The sequence below is a fragment of the Phoca vitulina genome, unplaced genomic scaffold (assembly GCF_004348235.1).
Source record: "Phoca vitulina isolate PV1807 unplaced genomic scaffold, GSC_HSeal_1.0 scaffold27, whole genome shotgun sequence".
In the NCBI taxonomy this organism is placed as follows: domain Eukaryota; kingdom Metazoa; phylum Chordata; class Mammalia; order Carnivora; family Phocidae; genus Phoca; species Phoca vitulina.
Window position 1 is genome coordinate 16979968 of NW_022589730.1, and position 17848 is coordinate 16997815.

At 43.9% G+C, this 17848-nt stretch overlaps 1 protein-coding gene across 12 annotated transcripts in view; it reads right to left on the reverse strand.

The window, feature by feature from the left end:
- NEDD4L (NEDD4 like E3 ubiquitin protein ligase) overlaps window positions 1-17848 on the reverse strand; it is a 330492-nt gene that overhangs the window by 49199 nt on the left and 263445 nt on the right. For 11 of the 12 annotated variants that reach the window (XM_032422607.1, XM_032422609.1, XM_032422616.1 and 8 more), the window contains 6 exons: window positions 12914-13046; window positions 11606-11782; window positions 9230-9304; window positions 2602-2733; window positions 1979-2098; window positions 722-919 (listed from right to left, as the gene is read on the reverse strand). In XM_032422607.1, the coding sequence (XP_032278498.1) occupies window positions 722-919; window positions 1979-2098; window positions 2602-2733; window positions 9230-9304; window positions 11606-11782; window positions 12914-13046 (835 nt within the window). The remainder of the gene's footprint in view (window positions 1-721; window positions 920-1978; window positions 2099-2601; window positions 2734-9229; window positions 9305-11605; window positions 11783-12913; window positions 13047-17848) is intronic. The other variant, XM_032422612.1, reaches the window with a different exon arrangement.

The window sequence follows — 17848 nt, forward strand, 5'->3', positions numbered from 1 at the left end:
TAGAGATATTCATATGCACCTCTGACTCATCTCATCGTGTTCGTTAATACAACAGATTCTCTCTCCTGCAGGATTCAGGGGCACATGGGAGAGTGACATGATCAGAAAAATCAATTTTGACAAAACGTTCACCAAAAAGAGCCATTGAATTTACAACCAAAGTCCTCAGTACACCTCTTAACCCCCAACAAAGGAATGAGACAGAGCACGGGAGTATAAAAACACGAATCTGACGTGAACAACGAAGACTAAAAGGACACATCAAATCAAGGTGATCATGTCAATAGAAATGCAGAAAGAAACTGATGAGAAGAAATGATTAAAAAAAGATTAGAGCTCCTATTAAAATTACAGCAACATGGGAAATGAAACCGTGACATCAAATTCCTGGCCCTGGGGAGAATGACACCTTTCTCCCCAATACGGTAAAGTGTCAGGACTAGAGCTTTCCAGGAGTCCTATGAAGGAAAGGTGCCCATCCTGGCACCAATCCCACAGGCAGCCACACGCCTGTGCCCAGAAGCCTCCTCCCCGTGCCCCCCTCCCCCCCACCGGCCCACACGAGCTGAGTCCAGATGTAGACTGAGGAGGCCCCCTTGGGGCCATGCTTCGGGGTCAGGGAAATTTCCCTCCAAGAACCAGGGCTCCTGAGTAAGGAAACGTAGGAATCAATGGCAGACCTCGTGACAAAAATGGAACCAAATAAAAGCGGCAGCCTTACCCACGTCGTAGTCTTTGTGTTATGGTCAATGAAGAAGGGCCGACCGTTGGGTGCTATCCTCATTTCCCAGCCGGGCGGCAGGAAGCTCTGTGTGACTTTGTGTTGTGGTTTGGGGGAGTTGTAAGGTGATGGCTGTGGGGACTGTGGGTTGGAAAGGGTATCTTTCACAGCCCGGCGTATGGGCGAATCCTTGGCACCCTAAGGAATAACAACGAGCATTAGAACCTTACCAGGTGCTCTTGTGGAGGTATCAAAATGAACCTGGGTACACAAGGAACGCTCCTCTTTGGAGAGGCACAAGGGAGAGAGGCTCCTGAAACCTGTTTCTGTCATCCATTTACTTTGCAACCGATCTAACTTTCAAAGTTTTTCGGCTGGTTAAACACATGAACATATCAAGTACTTATAACCAAGGTCTGTGGACAACTATTCAGTACACACCCAAAACACTGTTCTGTATTGAACATGATAGATGGTATTTTACAGAGGGTGGAGGAACACACACACACCCCTGCTCTTAATGAGCTCACAGTCTAATGAAGACGGGGTTGGCAATTTTGAGAGCACAGAAAGAAAACCCTGCACCCACGGACCAGCACGGCTGCTACCCATGGCATTCACATCCCCGTTCGGAAGTGATCACAGCCACTCCCCGTCATCAGCACCGGGAGCCCCGGGATCGGGCCCACGGCTAGCTCTCAAGACACGGTCAAGTTCAGAACTTCGAACATTCGCTCTCTGGCTTCTCTAACTCAGACATTTGTTATGTGAAGGGATGGCACCAACACAAACAGGAGAGAGCACAAGCAGATGCCCCGCAATGGCTTCGAGATGTGAGTGTGCCCATACAATGACAGGCCCTACAGTCGAGGAAAAAAAAAAAATGATCAAAGCAACAGCTGTTTTAAAAGGCAATGTAAGCATTGGTATTTGAGAGTTATTTATGCAGTCAAGAGTGAAACACAACGAGAGTGGAGAAAGTTCAGAAGAGAGGTGTCCCCTTCCAGCACAAGGACCCGTGGCGGCAGCCGAATGAGAATGGGACTCAGGTGGGAGGCCACGGGGGCGAGCCAGGCGGCACAGAGAAGCATGAAGTAAGGATGAGGGAAGACTGCATGAGAGCGCCCTGCCACGGACACCACGACTGATCAGAGAGAGGATGGGGGCTGCAAAACTCAAACCCAAGTGAGATGAGCAAGGAGAATGAGAAGTCCCGGGAGAGAGCGACCCGGTTAGAGGATGAGGCAGCCTTCTCACCTCCAGTGGGGCAGATAAGGTTACAGTCGGCGAGCTGAGGCTACGGGGCCGGCGGATCTGAGGCTCGATTAGGTGGTTGTTACTGTTTGTGGCGGATCCGGACGCACCGTCTTCAGCGAGCTATTTTGGAGGCAAAAACAAGTTAGCTTCACGGGAGGATCCCCCTGTGCATGTGATTAGGAGCGTGGACCCAAACAACAATGCAGCCAGCACTAATAAGAGGTCTGGCCTATTTCAGGCGTGGAGGAAATGATTAAACATAATAATGGGGGCAAGGAGGGAGGAACACATTCAAAGGAAATAGAAATGAATCACTAAGCCCAGCATAAAAACCAGCCTCGGGAATAAAGGGGGCTGGGAGAGAAGCTACACACTGTGACAGGCTCTTACTCTGACAGTATCTTTCACGTCCCACTTTAAAACCGCATCTAGGGAGGGACTGACTGGAGGACCGAATTCTTACTCAGGCAAATATTAGACTTAGAGTCACATGTTTTCTTTGTGAGAAAAATTTTCTTAAACATGGGTTCTTTAGAACAATACATTCACACTGGGAACAGCGAGCTCATGTACACTTCGGCTTCTACGGCTTGTGATTTTAAGTTGTAGGATGATCTGCGTACCTGCATGATAGGTCGAGTCCAAGTTGTGGTTCGATTGTTATGATTGACATAGTATGTGCGTCCCTTAGCATCTTTTCTTTCTTCCCAGCCTGAAGGTAGGCCCGGCGTGGTGTGTGCATAGGCCACTGATGGCTGTTTGTGTAAGAAATCATTATTATTTAATAGCCTGCATTTGCTTTCTGATCAGTTTAATAAAGTAATGTACACCCAGAGAATTAGTTGTTCTAGACCACGTAATTTAATTTCACTTGTACCAAAAACATTAGTGTCTGGAAAAAAGGCAACTGATTTCCAATAGCTTCCAATCTACCGTGAGATGAACCCCACACGGCCATCAGGCCCACAATCTTACAGAGGTCCGTTGTAAAGCCCTGAAGTCTTAAACATAAAGGGCTGTTGCTAACATGATCCTACGAGAAACATACAATCTGTTTCCATTACTAGATTCTACTGTCAAACCACATAAAGGTATTTCAAATTGTCAAAGGTTACCAAGTGAGGGATGCTCTGAACATTTTTTTCCCCTCAATATAGCTGCCACGGAGATGCTCTCCTAATTCCTAAAGTCTTCATCAGCTTAGAGCCCTTCCATGATAGCTTTCAGGGAAAAAATACAGTCTCCTCTCTAGCAGGCCTATATGCACAGTAGGGCTTGCAGTCATGAGGACCCACCAGGACAGCTCAGCTGCCCCAGTCAGGAAGTCACTGGGCAATCTGAGGACAGAATTCCAGAGCATCCTGAGAACCGAGGCTCTGTGTACCCCCCCGTCCTCCCATGCGGAGTGTCTCTCGCACATGCAGTTTCCGGGTTTAGAGACACGTCCATTATAAAGTGACTGCATCTGGATCGTCCAAATTAGACTGCAAAAGGATTCCCGAGACACTTCTGCTTGTAGGAAGCAGTCTGAGAAATGCGGTCTGGGTGGAGAAACATGGGACTAGCGAGGATGTTTCAGGGATTCATGGAAAAGGGGAAGGACATCTGAGCCCAACGCCTCTGTGTGCACATCCTATCTTTCCTGTTCACTACTGACACTGTGCCTTGGCAAGGAGGGTCCCAGTCGGAGGGCCCCTGGGCCACTGCAGGATCGTGAACTGGAGAGCGTGCTCAACGACACTGCCACGTAATTTGGGGACTGCAGTTCCCGAGGCTCAATATTCTACTCCATAAGCTTGAGAGCACATTCCAGAGAAAAACTGAGTCACGAAGCAGCTGCCTCAATGGTTATTTCTAAAACATGTTTACCATGCAACGCAAGATTATTTGTAAGAGGACTTTCTGCTAAAACTGTGGTAACTATTTTCTCGACATTTTTCCAGATGAAGTCCTGAAGGCCCTTAAATGGTAATTCCAAGACTGTGAGACCATAAGGGTTCTGGATCTACATGTGGGGCCACAACAAGAGCAGAAATGACAACAACATGCAGACTTGATCCTTCTGTGAGTACCGAAGACAGATGAATTCGTCTATAGCCTCAAGCTCTCACCTCCCTCCTTCCCTCGCTAAGGCACCTATCCAAAAGAGCTATTTCTAGGCTACTTTTTATCCAGGCACTACAAAAACTTGGACTCTGCTGAACTAAGTCAGAACCCACCATGTAACCTACGTGGTCAGTTCATATTTTTGGCAAAGTATATGCTATCAATCTTTGACCTACTGTTGCTTATATGATGACCCAAATGCTTGGGCTAAATGGAATACTGCATGGAATCTGCAGGTTTTCCTCCTCCCCACTGAGTTAAGTTTTGGGAGAGGAAATCAGATATGCACTCAGAAAGCTCTGTTCTGGAAACCATCAGGATAGTATTAAAGTGACAGAATCCCTGGAAAGGGTATTTATGGGGAAACATCATAAACTACAAGAACTTGGACGTGCCATGGTTAATCTCAGAATCAAATCTAAAAGCAGTTAGGACTTCCCGTACCAGGTTCCTCTCACAGATCCAGTTAATGGGACTAATCAGTTTCTGGAAACTAAGAGTGCAGTAGAGAACACTGATTTTGATTAATAGCCTCACTTTACCTTCTATTGAGAATTGAATTGGCAACCTATAATCTAGCTCCATTTACACGAGATGGTTTTTATTAAAATCTTTTTTTTTTTTTTTTTTATAGATTTCTTTCTAAATGACCATGGAGAACAACGTAGGCCAACAACTGCATTTGTGACCCATTACACTGCTCTTACCACCCGCAGCAGGGGAGGAGGCAAGACTCAGCTTCTCCAGGCAGATCATGCACAAGACCCAGCCCAGGAGCTGAAATCAGGTTTCTACTGCTGAGTGAGTGTGTGTGTGTGTGTGTTCACATGTGCGTTCCATAGGACAAGAGGCACGTTAATTAATCAAGAGACAAGTTATCAACTGCTAGTCAGCTAATTTAACTAAATTTCCCAGCTTTTCATCGGAATAGACGATCGTGCCCAACAGCCTATCCTAGTGGCCCCGTTTATTTCATTAAGACGGAGCAATCAATTATGTGTAAACTGTGAAAGTTTCAATCTGCTTTTAAAGACGATAAACAGTTTGGTACTATCACAGATTCTCCAGGATTCACTCACACCCTGCTAAACCGTTCACTCGGCGTATTTTTAGGTACAGTGAAGTCCAGAAGGACTGTACTCCTTTTTTGTCTTAGAGAGGACTCCTGTGTGGCCAGCCGGGAAGTGACCCCAGTGTGTACTGTCTGTTCATATACGCCAGCGTACAGTATTCCTGAACCACCTGCTGTGGTTCCATCGGTGAGGACCAGGGCTTGTTCATTAAAGCTACAAAAACCAAAGCACTACCATGGAAAGAGATGTTCGCCAGGAGGGTTAAGGCAACGTGGTGCATAGTGTCCCGAGGGGTGGGGGTGCAGCTGAGCGCTCATCCATGGGGGAGAATTATGTAAGTTGAGGCGCATTCACATCACCGAATAGTAGGTAATTATTAAAAGGTCCCAGAGGAAGGACCACAAGTGAAAAATATCGAATTGCTAAGTGATGTGTTTATGAGATCCCAGGGGTGTGTGTGTGCACGTGTGTGCGCGTGCCATGCATGTTTGTGGGAGCACAGGGGATGGAACGAGAGGGTACGTCCCAGGGTGGCTCCAGTAGGAGACAGCACATGTGGGGCTGGCAGGCAGGGGCAGGAGAGGGTGCAAAAGAGGGGAAAAAACCATGGTTAAGAGATGGAACTGGAAAACACACTTTCATCAAACCTGCCTCAGTTTCTAATATAGCCATCAGGTAAGTTGGCTTACTGCAGCCGAAAGATCACCAGGTACATGGGAAGCATTTAAGAATGACTACTACCCAGTCTTTATTTAAACAAAACCAAACTCATATTTTTAATTCATGACTGGGGTGGGGGTGGGGGGAAGGTAAGAACACGGCAGTGGCAGGGGCCATAGGACCTCATTCAGATGGCTCACTCTGTCCTGCCACGTAGCTCTCACCATGGAGCCCAGGGCTCTCATAATTCACTTTATCCTGTCACTTAATATCCTCAGCTATCACAACACTCCAGTGCTAACAGCAGATTCCAAGGCTCCAGTAAAATGCAAAAATGGATGGTGGAGAATGCTCATTAGCCCTGAATTCTATTAAAATTCTTTAATGAAATGATCTTGTCCACCCTGCAGCTCTGCTTCTGGTAGAAGTTACTAGTGCACAGTAGGAAATAGGCTAGTTCAATTAAGAATTTCCTGAATTCTACTGGAGGCTGAGCCTGGCCACCCAACACATGACTTGCACATAAATCACTATAGTTCAGTACCTTATACTGGGCTCATTTTTGCTGATTGTCAATTTGATTTTCCTGTGTGCAATGCTGAGCATTAAAGTCTAACAATATAACTGAATTTTTCCTCTTTAAGTCCACATCCTGCCGAAAGTCAGCAATTGCATGTGTAAAGGTATTCTCAAGTAATAAGCAGTTACAATAAACCTAACCATGGTGACACAATAAGGAAAATTCTTCAAAGAGCTACAGCGGCTCAAAGCATCAACTCTTAAGCTAAGCCTGTCTCTAGGGGTCAGGCAAAAACCAGGCAATTAAAGTACACAGTCCTAGTCAAGTTACCCCAAAATAGGAATACTAAAAATTATTTAAAATAATGACTAAGAGTAACAGATACTTGGCTCAGAGAAACTATTTTTTTTCTAGACCTTTTAAACTTCTTAAATGTGTCCTCTCCTCTCTCCCCCCAAATTATATGAACACTTGTTCATTCCCGTGAGCAGAGACTCTTGTGGCAGAGCAGGGTCACTGGTTCATGCTCATGACACACAGAACCTAACCCAGTGTGGAAAATCTGGTCCGGGAAATGGACAAGAGGGGGGCCGTGCGCACGACCAGGAATCCACATGCGTAACTGCGTGCAGTTCTGTGGCTTCTCTATTCTCCTCCAAACCAATTATTTTACCCAAGCATTCTAACAAATAAGAAAAGCTGACCAGGAGTACAAACATTAAAGATAGAAATATGTTCTAGTATATGTGCGGCCGAAGTAAGTGTGGCAGGAATATATATCTATTTTTTTAAGTAGGCTCCACACCCAGTGTGGAGCCCAACACAGGGTTCAAAGTCACGACCCTGATATCAAGACCTGAGCAGAGATCAAGAAGCTGGCTGAGCCACCCAAGTGCCCCAGAAATATATTTTAAACAGTCAAATTAAATGCTCTTTATCGAAGTCTGACAGCATTCCTAATAAAACTATATGGGATGAAAAATCGTTGTTTTACCCACTACCTTTGAACAACGTGAGAGTAGTTTACAGTAAGAAACATGTATAGCTCTGTAGCACAAAGAAGCTGATCTTACCCAAAAAAGAAAAAAAAAAAAAGCTGATCTTATCCAAAAAAGAAAAAAGAAAAAAGGGTATAGTTACCATTACGCAAAATGTTAAAACCAACCCACAGTTTTGCCATTAATGTCTGATCAAGGGGATCATTACCGTTGGCTCCTCACCACCTGTGACAGTTGATGACCGCGCTCTCCTAGTTGGGGCACTGGGCTGTTGATGACAATTTACATCAGTGAAATGCACTTAGGGAGACCACCCACTGCTTACTGAATCAGGAATCACTGCAGCCAATAAGGCAGGTGACATGAATCAGAATTCCTGAAATCCACCGCGTCCAAATAAAGCTGAGCAACCACTCACTGATGACCAGAAGAAAAACAGGGACATGATCACCCTCCCACCCAGAGAAGGCTCAGGTTGTAGCTGTGATTCTGGAAAACAATGAACTGCAACCTCAGGAATGTGTGAGGTCTTACTTGAAACAACCACTCTGGTTTTGCCCCTACTGTTAAATAATTAAGCAGATTCTTAAATCTGCCAAACTCATAATTTGAGTAAAGGCCACCAGTGATCAATGAGTTGACAGCTTTATAGAGTGCAGGGAAAGAGGGAGGAATCAACAACAGTTTTCAAAGGGAGTGAGCTCTTTGTAGATAAAATTGACATTGATTTTGAAAAGGAGGGAAAGTGCCATTAATTCATCAAGGAAAATCACAGAATCATCAGGTTGAGGATGATCCCCTCCCCAGGCTATCACAGCTGATTAGTCTGGTTTTTGGAGAGGCCTGTACTAAAACCATCCCAGAAAGGATGCTCTTGTCAAGCTTCTGATCAACCAGTGCATTCTACGTGCGCCACAACTCAATCTACCAGGTTGATTACTCAGCTAACCAGCATACTCATGAACTCATGCTGTCAGCATAAAAGACTAAAACACAGGCAACAATATGCTTTGAAGTAAAAATGTACACGATGGGGAAGACACCACGACTGCACAAAAACTGTAAGTACAATCTTTTTTCCTTTAACTTCATACATGATAAAGTATTAGTGCCCCCCAAATGATCAAGGATTTGTACTAATAAAAAAAAAACTGGTCAAGGTTAAACAAGTTGAACATGTCAAAACCACAAAATATTTTCTCCTCCAAAAGAAGAAACAAATTTACAAAAAACTTTTAGTGCGTACACCAGACCTCTCCCTAAGGCAGTCCTGGTCTGCCTTCCAGTTTGAATATTTGTTCTTATTTTTGTCCTATATTGTCAAACACTCGTCATTCTCCCGTATTTGCTGCTAGTTCTGAACATTGTGGGAGGACGGGAACAAATTGCAGCCAATCCTTTAGTTAGTAGAGCTGCCTTTATGGAGAAGGTACAGACGCTTTGTGGGTTGAGAGTTTAGGGCATTAGTGAGGGGAAAAAACCACTCCCTGCAAACCCAGAAGAGTTCTTCCTGTTCAAAGGGATTCAATATGTTCTTAAGATACAGCTCACCGGAGCACAGCGTTATGACTAAATGAAGTTTAAAAAAAGAAAAGAATTATTAAAGCATGCTTTTAGTTAAGTTGTTTAAGTCAGGAAGCACATCAGAATTTGGTATGAATTTGGGTGGAAAAGCAAAGCAGTGGAAAGTTTTTAGCATTTCAGAGACTTCGTGGCAATAACTCTTAGTCCTGGAAATCCACTCTCCTTGGGCAATTAATTTGCTAGGAAATGCTAAGGTCTCATTTAGACAGAGAATAGGTTTGCACAGGAAAAACTCTTCGTCTGTAGCCCAGATGATTTCAAATACAAGCTGCAAGAGCCGCCCGATGGCTGGCGAGGGGGTGAGGGTTACCGGTGGTAGATGAGCCTGCTCCGCGACCGTGTCCGTGACGCTGCAGGACCGCAACCTCGAGGACGGCTCTCTCTGCTGAAGGGAGGAAAGGACATGAAGCATCATGAACACACAGGCACGGGAGCTGGGTTCGTGGCTTTAAAAAATGTCACTCAAGCCTAATTGAGTGCTCTTTGGTCTTAGAAGGTAATTAACTGAGACACCAGCTTTTCTGAGCCGTGACAGTAGTCCTTCAAGTAGCCGAGTCATCTTGCATTTTCAAGCGTTTCAGGCCCAGTGGGATTCTGATTGGTCCTTAGTGAGGAGGAACAGCAAAAAGAGGAGGAAGAGGCCAAAACAAGAAAGGGGACTCCAGAGGCCAGTGTAACGCTCTAGTGCTGCTCTAAAAATGGAAACAGGAAGCTAGCAGTCTTGTATTCTGCTTTGGGGTGCACCTGTGGGGTAAGTTCCAGTGGGATGTGAGCAGAGGGAAAAATACTGATATATGGTTATTAGACATTTATTGCACATTACTACTGACAAAGGGTCAGCTGGAGTCTAAGTCCAGAGAATTCAAATACAGTCTTGCGCTACCCCGAAGGGTCAGGTGTTTATCATTTTAGCTTCTGAATGGAGCTGAAGTCGTACAGAACAGGAATAAGGGAAATTAGCAACGTTAACCTAAAACATCGAGTGTGTGATGTATAACGTTCCTCTGACTTGTTTGTATTAATCTATATTGTTAGGAAAAAAGCCTCACAGATCCATCAGAGAACAGCAGTAGGCCCCACACACAAAGGCCAAGTGTCTAATCAGCAACTGGTTCATCCATGGGATAAGTATGTGCATGGCACTCACTCATTTTTAATACTTTGCAATGAGAAGTAAAGTGGGGTAAGGTCAAAGAAAGACTGTGACAGTGATGGGGGCCTGTTCGTGTCCTTCCACAACGGTTAGCATGAAGGATTCCTTCTTTATTAAAAGGTCATGCTATTGTCCTTGAATACAGAGTGACCCTGAGAAGCAAAACTGAAGAAGAGTCCCATATTCTTCTTTTTCCAAGACATTCTTAATAGTTAAATCAGACTCAACACAATCTTAAAATAATACTGACTCCTGCACTTGGATCTTAAAGGTATTTTATGATAATTAAATGTAGGCGGGTCCCCATACAAATAACTGGAGATGCTAACTTAATACTGATGCTGAAGAAAATTATGATTTTTTACTTGGTAGACTAGAGGTGGACACCTGCTGTTCTTGCACTACTTACTACCTTTTATAGGTTTTAAATATATGGCTTCATTGCTTATGTCGTTTCCATAGCAACAGTCTCACCGGTTCAAATATTCCACATATAATTTTTCCCCTGCCCTTTGGTATTAAATTTTTTATCTCAGTGGTATTTCTCTTTCTGAAAAACATTTACAGAATTTTAATATAAACCCACATTAACTGAGTAATCACATCTACTCATACAATATAGGCCAATGGTCTTTAAATAAAAACACTGCAACTGAAGTAACAATTTTGTGAACACTTACTCACTTTTACACTTGATGTGGTCCTCCCATCCACTTAGATTTGATATGGTTGTAATAATGACTATTTTTCTAGGATGCCATTTTCAGTGGAGTGACTACTATCATTTACTGTAACATATCTTTAAGTTCAATTTCTTGAGTAACATCCAGACTGCCTTTGTTCTCAACTTACACACAAGCAGGTATTTTTCTATGGACTTTTCTGCATGGTTTTGTGTTGTCAAACATGGAGGTCTTCATACTGGTTTTGCTGCTTCTCACTGGGGCTTAGCCCCATCCAAAGTTTCTAGAAAGAGGTTCCCTGATGGTTGAGAACCCAAGTTCAAATGTTACCCTGAGGTCCGTGCCACAACTTCATAACCTTTCTTAAGGATTTGTTCTCTGGGACTTAGGGGAGGTCTTCTGTCTCCCATTCTAACTTTGTCTTGGATGAGTCCCTTCAACATCATGCCTTCATCTGTGACATGAGAATGATACAGGGTGCAGCAGAGTACAAATTAAGAGGACTCATTAAGAGGCCCAATGTCTCTTAGGTCCCAGTGTGAAACACCACCTTTGTGATGGAGGTACTATTTATGAGCCTTTGGCTGAGAAAAGAAATTCAGGGTTAAAGCTGGTAATAATAGAAGTCATGGACCCTTATTTTCTTGAATTCTTTACAAATTAAGATTTCTCACCTGCTTGGACTAATTTTAGTATTGTCCTCTTAGGAAAGGAAGAACTTTGGAAAATGTCAGAGTTCTCTGGGAGCTGGAAGAATCTTGGTCATTATTTGCACCCAAGAGTCTCTTAAAGCAATAAGAAATGGTAAAATATTTGCCCAACTTCTCATTCAAACGGGACTATTACTTACAATCAAAGAACCAAACTGCTCCCCATTGGAGTCTGGAGTGATCTGAAGCCTTCTGCTCAGTTCCTCAGACAGCTCCTGAGGGCTGGTCCGAGACATTGGGGAGGATGGTGGTGGGGGCAGTGATAGATTGAGGGAGTCTCCAGTGACGTTCGCTTCTTCAGAAATGGTCTCCCAAGGCTATCAAGGAACGAGAGACGCTGGGGTAAATGGCAGGAACAAGGGATCCTCTCGTCACCTTGCCAACGATGATAACCATTATAATAACTATAATTACCATTTACCGAGCACTTAGGAGGCACACAATCTTCTCCATAACCATGAGGAAGATGTGACTACTACCCTGATGGACAGATGAGGAAACCGAGGCACAGAGAGTAACTTGCCAAAGAGGACAGAGCTGGGAAGTGGCAGGACCAGGAACTGATCCAAGGAAGCCTGGCTCTAGGAGCTGCACTCTTCACCATTTTATAACACCACCTCTCTGAGCAGTGACTCACTTCTAGCACAAGTGACGACATATATGGGTTAAAAATGTTCTCAGGAATGCATTCACGAATTTCATGGATTTTCTTTTTACTCTAACTGCTGAAGAGTCACAATGAAAACAGCAGAGATGCTATAAGCTGTAATTAAATAGAGCTTTTAAGTAAGTTTCAGTGAATTTATTATCATTAATTTTGCTTTTCCAGTTTTGAGCCCTGTAACATTTTGTGAATGATCATCTTCATAACACACGGTCTGAAAAGAATGGATTTCTAGTAAGGAAACAGAGTTGTTAAGGGTGCGTGGAAGTTGCGGTCATTGCTCATTTGTTGCTCAATTCATAATTTTTCCTCCAGCAATTTACCATAAACATTTAAGGGGGAAAATAATAAACCTTCCTAAATTCACCCAGATTTCTATTTTCTTGGGAATAAATCTCATGATTGTCAACACCACTCAGTAAAAGCATGTGTGGCACCCACACAAGTTACAGGGCTCATTCAACTGCTGGAATAGGACAACCACGTTGCCATTCAATAAGATACGGTCAGACTCTGGGGAAAAGTAAATTATAAAGTGAAAATATCTTAAGATATTTTTATTTTAAGAAACAATGTCATTCCCTTTTGTAATGGACAGACACACGTATTCATCAAACATGACTTTTATAAGCACTTCCTAAATGAAAGAACATCCCGATGGTCCTCAATGAGCTGGAAGACCACGATCGGTCATTATGAGACAGCGTTTCCCCGGAGAAAAGAGGAGGACACGGAATCCAGCTGGGGGGCACAGAGAGGGAGAGGCCGCGTGGGGCTGGCTTACCTCCGGGCCGTCCCCGCCCTCACTGGGCTCGGGCTCCAGGTCCTCACTGATGTGCCTGCGTGAGCGGAAGCGCCGGTGCGCCGCCTCCTGGTTGATCTGCCTGATGTTGCTGTCCGACTCGGAGGACACATCCCTGGGGGCGCGGGGCGGGTGCAAGGGAGACAGGAGAGCCGACATTGATCCCTGGCACTCTGGCAACAGTCCAGCGCTCACCAAGGGCCTTACCCCCACTGACATGTCAGGGTTGTCCTGTTCAACATGGACAACTAGCTGGCTGTGAAGTGGGAGAATTCTCTCCACAGAGCTTGGCTAAAGTATAGTTGTAGGTTCATATCAATCCAATAGATACAGTGTTTAAATGCATCGTGATGATGTCTTTGAGTATCTTTCAGGCAATATACTGCAAAAGGTACTTTAGTATTTAAGAAATCACAGCCCTGGGGCATCTGGGTGGCTCAGTCGGTTAAGCATCTGCCTTCCTTCAGCCCAGGTCATGATCCCGGGGTCCTGGGATCGAGTCCCACATCGGGCTCCCTGCTCAGCGGGGAGTCTGCTGCTCTCTCTCCCTCTGGCCTTACCCACTGCTCATTCTCTCTAATAAATAAAATCTTAAAAAAAAAAAAAAAAAGAGAGAAAAAGAAATCACAGCCCTCCATCCGTTTACTCTAGTGATAAAGCAGGTTTCTCAAAGGACGGGTGACAGGTCTCAGACTTGGGGCCAGTCAGTCGTGACACTTCGAGGAGACTAGTAACGACAAGACAGCAACTTTTGGTCATTAACAATTGGCCAAAGAGTAGAAATAGTAGAAACTCAAAGCTGGGATCTGGAGAAAAGTGCTCCTGATCCAACATGATTTTTTTGGTTGCTGTGGATCTCATTTTGACAGAATCTCTGAATCATGACACTGTATTTCTCCCTATTAAACCACTTTTTTTTTTTAAAGATTTTATCTATTTATTTGACAGAGAGAGACACAGTGAGAGAGGGAACACAAGCAGGGGGAGTGGGAGAGGGAGAAGCAGACCCCCCGCGGAGCAGGGAGCCCGATGCGGGGCTCGATCCCAGGACCCCGGGATCATGACCTGAGCCGAAGGCAGATGCTTAACGACTGAGCCACCCAGGCGCCCCTCTATTAAACCACTTTTAAAAATTCACACAAACATCAGGTGGTAAGTTCCCAAATCAAGGGGGATTTGAAGAACACTGTAACTTCATGCTCATTTTTTTTCTGTCATATAACTCTCTTAATTCAGGATCTGAAAGCATCGATTCAATCATGAAAAACTTTTGCAGTAAATTACAAGCAATCATCCTTTAGGAGAAATATTACTTGCTGGCTTTTAGAGTAGAAGTTTAAACGTCAAAATGTTTTTTGGGGAAAACTCAAGACTCTCTCAATAAGACACCCTATTCAGCTAACAAAAATGATATTGCAAGTTAACCTTTCAAAATATTTGAAAACATTATTTCAGACTAATTGGACTGGAGTAGTAATCAAGGCCCTCCTTATAGATTCTTCCTACAACACAGGTTTTAAAATATTCGAATATACTCTTTAACTTACACTACATGCCAATAAAAAGCCTGTTGGGCCCCTGTAACAGTGAATAGTTTGAGACTAATACCACTGCATGCAAATAAATAGGTGAATCTTGGGGCGCCTGGGTAGCTCAGTTGGTTAAGTGTCTGCCTTTGGCTCAGGTCATGATCCCAGGGTCCTGGAATTGAGCCCTGAGTTGGGCTCCCTGCTCTCCGGGGAGCCTGCTTCTCCTTCTCCCCCACTTGTGCTAACTCTCTGTCTCTCAAATAAATAAAATCGTATAAATAAATAAATAAATAGATAAATAAATAAATAAATAAATAGGTGACTCTTCAATGCCTGTTTCTGAGATAGTTTAAGTATTTCCAACAAACATCTTTACATTATTAACTTCTGGTAAACATGGTAATATGAACATGGAGTGACTGTGCGCATGCGATGTGCCAGGTCCTTATACATACTGCACTGTTATAGGGACTTCTGAGAGGCTGGGAAGAAATGAGGTTTTAATATCACTACGCTTGCATTTTTTATCTCTCATAAGTATATAAAATTCCACTGCTTTGGAAGGGCTTACTTTTAAAAAGGGGACATTTAAAATCAATTATGCAAATCTTTCTTATCCCACAGGCTCATATAATTAGTAATCGATGTGAACCAGAAACAACTAAATAGCATAAAGATACCTCTGATTCTGAAATTCTAATCCCAGGCTTTTACCATCTTTAGTGATAAAGTGAAAATGTTCACACAAAGGAGGCCTTTTGCATGTCATTAAGCAATTGAATGAGAGGGTTTTTGAAAGTGGAAATTTAAAGAGTCACTAATGGGACGATGAACGTTTAAAAATATTTCTGAGCTTACAGATTAAAACAGAAAATTATTTTATTGGGGGCAAGCAAATATTTTAGGAAACCGTTATTTCAATTTTCTTCAGTCGTTAATTTCATACATATATTCTTCACTTGACTTTCATGGGAAATATACAAGTGGATAAAGGCACGATAAACTATCAGTTTATCAAGTTCAGTGCCAATTAAGATCAGTGCGAGATCACTCACATTCACATACATTAGCTACTGCAATGATGAGCAGAGTTACTGAGATAGGATTACATTGTTGCTATGACAGAAGATGTACAAAGTATTTTAGAAAGAGAGGTAATGGAATTAAGTAAGTCTCACAAGTTCATCTTCATTTATAACCTTAATTTCATTCCTTCACCATGTTTTTAAAATTGTATTTTTTAAAGATTTTTATTTTGAGAGAGAGAGGAAACACGAGTGGGAGGGGCAGAGGGAGAGAGAGAATCTCAAGCACATTCTGCGCCGAGTGTGGAGCCGACATGAGGCTCGATCCCAAGGACCCCGAGATCACAACCCAAGCTGAAACCAAGAGTCAGGTGCTCAACCAACTGTGCCACCCAGGTGCCCCTAAAATTGTGTTTTTTACAGTAAAAAGCTTACAGCTGACATTTAAAATAGGGTCAAGGGGAATTCTAAAATTCGGGGTGTTTTAAAAGCCACCCTCAGACTTGAGAGATCTGGGAGCACTCTGCGGTCAGCCTTCCATTCTGGAATTCTATCTATATCCAGGCCTAGACGGTTCACTAAACCGTGTGCCTGTGATGGCTTTCAGAAGTGATTCATTTGTACTCATTCGTTCAGCTAGGAGGCATTTTGCTGAGCTCCTACTCTGGGCGAGGCGCTTAAGGGGCAGATCTGTGACTAAGAAAACACAGTCCTGGCTCCAACAGGCAAGCGGAGCATTGGGGAGCACCAGCCTTCCAGTGAGACCTGAACAGAAGTACAGCTCCTCCAGAGGAAGGCAGAGGAGGCTGACCTCTAAAGGCAGCCAGAAGGAAGGGGACCTTCAAGTTTTGTTCTGGTTTTTGGGCGGGGATGGGGGGGCGCATTACTGCATCCACAGGGCCGAGGAGAGTAATCAGAAAGCAGCTGTGTATGGTCCAGACACTCAACACACTGGGGGTTTATCACTGTGGGTGGGGAATCTGGCAAGAGACAGGGTGGAGAAGGAGCCTGAAGAACAGCCGGAGGGCAATGAGCTGTCATGGAGATTTTTCAGGGGGTTGAAGTTTGGAGCACAGGCCTGGTGAACTGGGGAAGACAGGGGTCACTACGACAGTCTTAATTCTTTGCTTTAGCACATGGTTATCACGGTCTCATTTCCTCAGATAGAGTGAGCCTTTCAATAAAGATACTTCTTGGGGCGCCTGGGTGGCTCAGCTGGTTAAGCATCTGCCTTGGGCTCAGGTCATGACCCCAGGGTTCTGGGATTGAGCCCCACGTCGGGCTCCCTGCACAGTGGGGAGCCTGCTTCTCCCTCTCCCTCTGCTCTTCCCTGCCCTGCTCATGCTCTCTCTCCTAAATAAATAAAACATCTTAAAAAAAAAACAGATACTTTTTAATATCAATTTCCCCTCAAAGAGTGCAGCAGTGTTCTGCAAACACTGAATTATGAAAATAATTATTTTTTAATTAGAACAATACTTTAAAATACTTCTGGAAGGCTTGAGGGCTTCTGGCCAAACCAAGTAAAGTTAAGGAGAAAGCACCTCAAATTCTCAAAACAGTTCAGATGGGATGAAGAGGTTACTGTGGAAACTAACTCTTCCTATCTAACTTTCCTCTTGTTTTCTAGAAGCCAGGCCTGTTGGAGGGGGCACTCCCTGGGCCCCACCTGAGCCGTGCCGATGTCCTGCTTCACCCTCTTTGGCACAGCTGCCTCACGGATGGGGACAGTCACGCCACTGACCACTCCCGAAACTACATGTGAACCTGAACTTGGATTAAGAGCTGCATTTCTCCCATGTCGCTCTGGACAACTGATGAGCCAGCACGGTGGAAATGATCTCTTTCGTTTTGGTTTAGTTCTTTGGGGCAGTGCCACCAAGGTGGTATGTTTCCAAAAACATATGAAGTCTTTTCTCAGGAATTTCCTCATTAGAGTTTCACAACTCTGGGAGGTAGAGAAAGCAAGGATTTCCACTTAACAGACTTCAGTCTGCATGATTATAATGAAGGCGAGTATTTTTTCCATGTACATATGGCCATTAGTATTTCTTTGTGAGCTGCTAGTGGTCACTTTTCTACAGAGGTCACAGGACACTCTGGTCCCCGCAGAATGCTGTGTGTCCAGGGATGTTTAGTAAAGGAAGATAATGGTGCCTTACTCAGGGTATGGCTACCAAGATTCTGGATTCAAGATTCCCGATCACTACATGTAACCAAGCTGAAGTTGGGGGGTGGGGTGTCCAGTTTTTTTTAAACTACAAATAGCCAGAGGAGTCAAATGGCTTAAAATAGTTTCACAATAGCTATGGTCATTAATCAAAGGGGAATAGTAAAAAAATAAAATAAAAATAAAAGAATTA